Source organism: Nilaparvata lugens, chromosome 1, assembly GCF_014356525.2.
Source record: "Nilaparvata lugens isolate BPH chromosome 1, ASM1435652v1, whole genome shotgun sequence".
Classification (NCBI taxonomy): Eukaryota; Metazoa; Arthropoda; class Insecta; order Hemiptera; family Delphacidae; genus Nilaparvata; species Nilaparvata lugens.
The window spans coordinates 98,622,866-98,631,474 of NC_052504.1; the positions used below are offsets into that span (position 1 = coordinate 98,622,866).

At 35.3% G+C, this 8,609-nt stretch overlaps 1 protein-coding gene across 1 annotated transcript; it reads left to right on the top strand.

Annotated features, from left to right (window-relative positions):
- The first annotated feature begins 2,502 nt into the window (after positions 1–2,502).
- Positions 2,503–6,181, top strand: LOC120349482 (coiled-coil domain-containing protein 47-like). The gene is made up of 3 exons (XM_039419759.1): positions 2,503–2,704; positions 4,079–4,325; positions 5,927–6,181. The coding sequence occupies exons 2-3, from the start codon at positions 4,086–4,088 to the stop codon at positions 6,059–6,061; spliced, it is 375 nt and encodes a 124-aa protein (XP_039275693.1). The 5' UTR covers positions 2,503–2,704; positions 4,079–4,085; the 3' UTR covers positions 6,062–6,181.
- The last annotated feature ends 2,428 nt before the right edge of the window (positions 6,182–8,609 follow it).

The window sequence follows — 8,609 nt, forward strand, 5'->3', positions numbered from 1 at the left end:
CCACAATCCAATCACTAAGTAAATTCCGTGTCTAAATTTTTATTGATGCTTTAATGTTTCAAATATGCTTATTTCGAAGTTACCATGTACATGTTCAAACAAATACACGAGCACTGCTTTTATATATGAAATTTTAACTCTTGGCAAACATCATTGAAGGCTGGTATGTTTTCTTCACATTCCTTTCCAAGTTGAACTTTATGTGTTTCCTAGTTGTAGTTATTTGAGCAGCTTTATTATTACTACATTCGCACTAGAAAAGGAGAAGGTTAGGCAGCTGAATACTTCATATTATTGATATCCCACTTAAACTATGTTGGGCTATCCTCATGTTTGTAGACTACAAAATTATTTTCTTGATACCTTCTCATTTTGTGAGTAAATATATAATTTTATTTACAAATGAATTTGTAATTTGAGCGCGAATATTGTCTTCACTTACTTTGAAATATTTATGCCCGGTTGCACAACAGCCGGTTAAATTAATTTCATGAGAACCAATCAGAGAAGGCATTTTTGAAAAGACGGCTTCTCCGATTTGTTCTCGTGGAATTAATCACGGTTAAAATTTTGCAACCGGTACATTTACTGTTATTTTGTCTATAATTAATGAATTTTCGCTTCAATTTGTAATTGAGCGAAAGACTTTCAAATATATCAACTGTTATTTTGTCTATAATTGATGAATATAATATATTTTGGGTGAATGCTGGATGAACCCCTTTTTTGTCTAATATTGGACAAAATCCAAATGTTGCTACGCACATTTCATACTATTATTGATAAATTTATCAAAAACTAACATTTTATTTTCAATTGTAAACTCTTGACGAGAAATGAATATGGTTTAATTCTCATATTATACTAGAAGTTTTTTTTATTAAATTATGAATATAATAATGCAAGTATAATACTCGATGCCATGCTGTAAACTCTTGACGAGAAATGAATATGGTGTAATTCTTATATTATACTAGAAGTTTTTTATTAAATTATGAAAATAATTATGCAAGTATAATAATCAAATGCCATGCTGTATTGAGTTTACTTTCAGTCTATTGTTATACCTGCCTAGTCATGATGTTTGCTTTTACGGTTTTAACATGTAAGTTTATCAAAGTTTAGAACTGACGTAATTCTGTAATATTTATAGCCAATGATTGATAATACTCAAAAATTAATGTAACATTTTTTAATTTCCTTCAGTTATTGCTATTGATGAAATTACAACTTTTTAGATACTCTTTTGTTACATTCATTATCCTTTTCCTCAATTACTACTAAAGTGCGAGATAAATTACTTTTAACATTAAGAGAAGAAACCCATTTCTCCCTCCACAGTTTGTAGCGTAGACATAGACGGACATCCTGCGCACAATTGGATGCGCCGTGTCATTTTGCTTCATGTTCTTGTGATGAAAACATCTCTGTAACATACACAAACCAATATACCTGCTATTGCCAGCAATAGATGGAGGGGAGTGTTGCCGCGTCGCGTTACAAAGCTCTCTCACTCAGACACAAAAGAAGGAGAATGCTGCTAGGTAGTGGGAGTGATTAGTGGAGGATAGAGCATCGGACCTCTCCGTCTTCAAGAAAGAGCCGTGTTAAAAGTAATTTATCTCGCACTATAGGATACCGTCATATACTCTGTACAGAATTACTTCTTACTTGGGATGGACATGCGCAGTAGAGAAAGCATACAGAGGCGCGATGTTGTCGTTTTGAAGCGGCCAGCGTTCTCCAACTTCTAGTGACTGTTCATGTGCTCATGCAACACATGCGAAGTTTCCTGCCCGAAAGCAGTCAGACGACTTACAAATTGGCAACTGCGCTTCTACCTATGACTATTAATCACTGTAATTGGCTGATCTCCCTCCATTTCTCTGCGCTGCATATTCCTCCAAGTCAGAAGTAATTTTGTACGGACTACAGTTGTTGTTTTTCGTGAGCTATGTGGTGCTGGTAGTCTCTCATACTGATAGCCGTTCTTAACTGACTTGTATTGTCAGTCTGAAAGAACTCAATCGACTGAGTCTTAATCAACAAATTGGCAACTGCGCTTCTACCTATGACTCTATTCATCACTGTAATTGGCTAATCAGCCGCCATTTGTCTGCGCCGCATATTCCTTCAAGTCAAAAGTAATTTTTACGGACTATAGAATTTGAACGATTGTACTGTATTATCATTCACCCCCTCATCATCATCACCCTGTCCTGTCCTTAAAAATGCTTGTGGAGCGAGTTGCCTTGCCTTTGTGAATAAATAAATTATAAGGCCTAGATGAATTTCTATGATTAGGAAAAGAAAAGTATATGACATTAAAGGGCAAAATATTAATATATCAGTTGAACAAGAATAATTTATCTTTGGTAGGCTAAAAAATGCAGATGAATTATAAAAAAGGTAATATCGATTTTTCAATATTACTAGATCGAGTAATGTCCATAGTATCGAAACCCTACTATCGATATAGATAGGTAAAATTCCTATTCCACTTCACAGAATAGGTAGTCTGCAACAACGCAACTGCATTCTGCTGGTCCTTCTTCTTAGTGGTTATTTAGATTTACTACTTTATTTCATTACACTAAAACATTTTAATTTAACAACACAAAATATTACTCTTATTAGGCTAGTTTTTATAATATTTCTTAATAGATGAGTTTGGATCAATTTTTGAAACAGGATAATTGAAAAGGTAAGTTGATTTTAACCTAAAATTATCTCAATTTATTATGTCACTCATTAAAATTTCTTACACTAAATACTTTTTTCATCAAAGAAAGTTTCATGTAGAATAAAGCTTTCCTTATTTACTAATATTTTTTCTATGATATTATTTTTAAGAGCTATTGTTTTAATGTGGGTCAACGGTCTAATACACTATTTTGTCAGTCATGCATCAAGCATTCAAAATTGGATTTATTGAATTGAATTACAGTAAGCTTAATACACTTAATGTTCATATGACTGTTTCTATTTCAAGAATTTCTCATACATCCTTATTTTTACAACCAAGTTAATAAGGTGTATTGAGTAATTTTTGTTCACGCTCAGTTGAACTAAAACTCCGGTTGATTAACGAGAACTACATTTCACAAGTAGGCAAATCAATTCAGTTTTATAGAGGCTAGAAAGTTATATTCAAACTAATAGATTTTTAAACTGATGTATTCTTTAGAATTACCGTAACGTATTTCTTGTTTTATTTTATTAGGCAATTTTTTTGATACAGTAGGCATACTGTACCTATGCCTTCATTCAAGGTATTTAAACAATAAATTCAAATTTATGAACTTGATTAACTTACTTTTTGAATCCACAATTTAACAAACAATTGAAAGTCGTACGCAATAATATATGCTAGGTACTTGAATATTTCTTTTATTTTAGGCCCTACTAGATTACATAGTTATCTTACTCATAATCTTGAAACTATCATTAATAATTGCAAAGCACTTGAATTAAAACTACATCCTTTTATCTTTCTCAAAACAGTGTTTTCAGATAGTTTACTCTGTAATGCTATTTTCTATATATGAGCAAGTCATTAGAATAAGCTTGAAGTTACAGCGTTGTTAGGTCTATATTCAAACCTAGATACTAGCCGCGTGACTAGTGTAGAGGTTTAATGATTCATTAGATGGCCCTATGATTCATAAAAGCAATATAGTAGTCAACATTTCTAATTCTAATAACGTTTATCAAATGATTCATAAAAGCAATATAGTAGTCAACATTTCTAATTCTAATAACGTTTAACAAACATAAAAAACTAATGAATTATCAAATCCATTACCTATATAACTGTAAGAATCTGCTTATACACGTACGGGATAGGAAATTCACGAATGACGCATCATTACGTCTGAACTACTGGACTGATTAACTTGAAATTTTGCGTATAGATTGGACAGAACGATCAATTTACCAAGGATAGTTGAAGGCATATAATACCTTCTGCTTCGTCCATCACCCACACTTGTGGCATCGATGACGTCATAAAAGTCAATTACAATACATATAGTCGTGTGTAAAATGAATTGAAAATTAGTTTGGTCGCGTGTTTCAGGTGAACGATGAGGTTGATGCTAGTTGTGATACACATCAGCCTGGTTGCAACCCAAATGTGGGTATCGGCGCATTACAGAGACGAAGTTGAGGACAATGAGTTTGCCGAATTCGAGGACTTCCAAGATGATGACGATAAGATTGTTGTTGAAGATATTGGCCAGGGCCGGCCGTTGAAGCCATTATCGGCGAATATCATCGACGACAATGGGGAACAAGAGGACGAGGACGAGGATGCAATTGTTGAGGTTAGCATGAATGTTGAATCAATTGATCGAGCGAAGTGAGGACCATGTTTTAACTCGGATTTTCTTCTGTCTATGTATATATACGTTACATGTTACGCATTTACGGCCAAACGCGTATATGTTTATGCATTATACATACATTTCACATACTCAAAACAGAGAAATACTATCACAGCCAACAGTTCCGGTACCTACTTAGTTTCTTCACAGTTATAAAGTCATATTTTTAATTGGCAATAATAATATTATAATAGACGTCAAATATTAAAATGAAATTTCAGCTGCCAACATCTCCTCAATCGAATAAAATGCTCCTTGTATTGTGAAAAACACCTAATTTTCAGCTTCAACCATCATCACCAACTATATTGTCCTCACATTGATATTTCGCATAATGACATAAGTTCATGAGATTATGTTCTATGAGAATCACCCGTTAGATGCACTTCATTTCAGTATTTCCTAGTGGAGAGGCGCGCTTGAGGAGACCTCAAGGATAAAAATTTCAAACACATAACTTTAGACACAATGCTCAGATTTCATCGTACTACACTTCATTCTCCTCGGCTCGTCAAGACGGTCCAAAATCATGCATCATAAGTCAATATTCGGTCGATAATTGAAAAATTATTGTTACTTGAAATTTTGATCCTGTGTGGTGTCCTTAAGCGCGCCTCTCCCTAGGAAATACTGAAATGAAGTGCATCTAACGGGTGATTCTCATAGAACATAATCTCATGAACTTATGTCATTGTGCGAAATATCAATGTAAGGACAATACCTATAGTTGGTGATGATGGTTGAAGCTGAAAATTAGGTGTTTTTCACTATACAAGGAGCATTGCTGTCAGGTGTCCCTGGAAATCTATATGAGATGGAGCGCTCTACCTGATCTCAGATTGTAGAGCACAAAAATACGCCCAGAGGGATTCTGAATTATACATCTAAATGGTGACAATCGGAAGATATTGTTGATCAAAAACTAAAATTCATCAAAATTGATTTTTTTCTTCAAATTTTACTCATTTTTGAAAAATCATAACTCAGTACTCATTGGAGATAGAGAGTTCCGAATGATCTCATTTTTTTCAGAATTTTATAATCTATAAAAAAACGAGAGCAAATTTTTCTTTCCGATTACTTGATTTGGCAGAAACAGCTGAGAACTGGAAAATGAGCCGAAAATACGAGTTTTTTGGGCCACTCTGTATCTAGCACAAGGAAATTTTGCATGAAGAAATTGGTTCTGGACTTCTCTTATGTACCCAAATAATATTTTAAAAAATCAGAACTACAATATAAATTGCATGCACCAATGTATATAGTGACTGGACTAAGTATAATCTAGTAATATTGTAACCTTATCTTAATTTGGGAGAGGAATAGCTCAAGGTTACTTTATTTTTCATTCCCTATCATTTCTATGATGTACTTATTGTATGAATCAATAAAGAATAATGCATAGTGGCCCTCCGCCGACAGGCAAAGCTACTGGATCCGGACTGTAGTAATATTAGTAATATAGTCTATTCAGTAATAATTATATCATTTTGTTGCTATAATTCTGTTGCTTGATAACCTTGTGATTGTTTTGCTTTCAGGATGATGATAATGAATTCGATCATTTTCAAGACGAGGAAGAATTTGAGGGCTACGACAACGATCGACTCGGTACTGGCAACAAAGTTGATGACAAAGAAGTGCCCAAAATCACAATTACAAAGGTTTGTTTATGAAAATATTTCTCAATAATGTGTGGTCTGTGAATTTATAATCTTTTTTATTTATTTATTCTTTGGATAAAAACATATAATACTGGAATGAATAAAACAGGCGCCAGCCCAAGAGCCCAAAACTTCCTCTGTTCCTAAATTTTGTCCAATAAAATGTTCAAGGTAGGGATGAATTCTCTCATCACAGTTAATGTGATGTAGGGTTAATTTTACATTATTTTAACTTTCCTCCGCATGAAATGTAACTTGTTGAATCCAGTATCGCCCGCATCGTTAATTTGATTCAGAACTGCTGCAATAAATCTAAATATTGATTTTTTACTATAGGAAGTGTTCAAAATTACAATTAAAAATCTGGTGTGGCGCACTCCACTACTTTCCTTGCCGTTATGAAAATTGATCACCTGACGCTAGTGTTCCCGCGCATCTCAAGTCTACTATTCAAAGATTTGAGCCAGCTGGTGACAGGGCAATAACGCTGGAGACACACATGAGGTCTGCTATCTCTTCATGGTGAATCATTAATAGAATCAACAGTTTGCTAACAGTTAGCAATTGGATAATCAATTTTCTCGAATTTCGAGCTTATTTTTAATTTTAGGTGAAAATGTTACTGAACATTAATTGTAGAGATTCTCATGTTCAATCTTTCCCACTCGAATTTTTTTGTTTAAATTGTATCTAAAGCCTGATAATTGATATCTAAAATCAAACTTTGCATAGATGGGGCGGAGCTCCTGAATTTTTACAGATATGGGACTTGTGGCAGTTGAGTAGTGTAGTACAACTTAATCAAAATCGTTAGAGCCGTTTCGAGAAATCACGAAATACCCTGTTTTTGACAACATTCTCGCCATTTTAGCCGCCATCTTTATCGCATTTGATCTAAATTGTTCGTGTCGGATCCTTATAGTGAAAGGACCTTAGTTCCAAATTTCAAGTCATTCCGTTAATGGGAGATGAGATATCGTGTACACAGACGCACATACACTCATACACACACACACACCACACACACACACACACCACACACACACACACACACACACACCACACACACACACCACACACACCACATATTACCAATACCCAAAACCACTTTTTTGGACTCAGGGGACCTTGAAAACGTAAGATTTAGTAATTGGGTACCTTAATTTTTTTCGGAAAGCAATACTTTCCTTACCTATGGTAATAGGGCAAGGAAAGTAAAAAGGCCTGTTTATGAAAATAATTCAAAATAACGTGTGGTCGTACATTAATAACTCACTATAAGGCCGGTTGCAGACGAACTACTATCGTATGTGGGATGTGGGACCGACATACCACAGAACAATACGTCTAACGCAGAGAGACTTTCACACTACATTCGAGAAAACGCGCATTAGTGCAACAGTTTTCAGATGTTTGCATCATACTCGGGTGTTTTCATCATACAGCTGTTTTCAAAGTCACAGCGACTACGATTGTGGTACAGAAGCTAGGGGAAGTGTAGTGCTCAAACCAGTGGTACGACAATCGCAAGGAAAATGATCGCATACTACAGCGCGCAACGCCATGTGGAAATATCACTGCCATGCCTGCCAATGCATTCCATATGCGCTGCGTTTGTAGTACCACAGATGGAAAATAATCGCTCCCACATCCCACATGCGATAGTGGTTCGTCTGCAACCGGCCTAATGAGCAGGTGCTTCCGCAAGGGTCTGTTGAAATCACAAATAGATTAAATTTAGTTTCATAGTTCCATGCTGATATTAACAGCATCAACAACTGTAATAATTCACAATACAAAAACCATTTGACTGGGCTTTCATCTATAATACCCTAGCCGTCAGGCTCGCTTCGCTCGCCATATCCGTCTAGCCAGGGGCTCCGCCCCCTGGACCCCCGACTGGATCGTCCAGAATGAGATCAGCAGGCTCGCTTCGCTCGCCTGCATTTTTCATTATTTGAGCATTTTTATCATATGTTAGGACGATCCAGTCGGGGATCCAGACTAAACGTCTGGCTAAACGGATATGGCGAGCGAAGGAGCCTGACTGCTAGTAATATAATATTCCCAGGATTGAAGTAGCAGTGCCCAATCATTTTTTCGCGATAAATGCATTTCAATCTTCACTTGGTGCCAACCTAACAAAGTCAACTCAACTTTATGCCAACCTGACAAAATTATTAATTTAGTTACCAGTTAACAATTGTTTCGAAGAGATTCTCTCTCTAATTATAGTTCTATGGTAACATATGCTATGGACTTTTCAATTATAATTAAGAGATTGGAATAGAAAAATCTACATGCTAAAAGACGAACTTTAAACCCTTAAAAACCACCTTTAGAGTTAAAATATTGCCAAAAGATTTCTTAGTGCGCCTCTAAAGGGCCAACTGAACATACCTACCAAATTTGAACATTTTTGGTCCGGTAGATTTTTTAGTTATGCGAGTGAGTGAGTGAGTGAGTCATCAGTCAGTCAGTGAGTGAGTGCCATTTCGCTTTTATATATATAGATGATAGTACAGATATAGATAGATTGAAGAAGAAGAAGAGTAAGTTA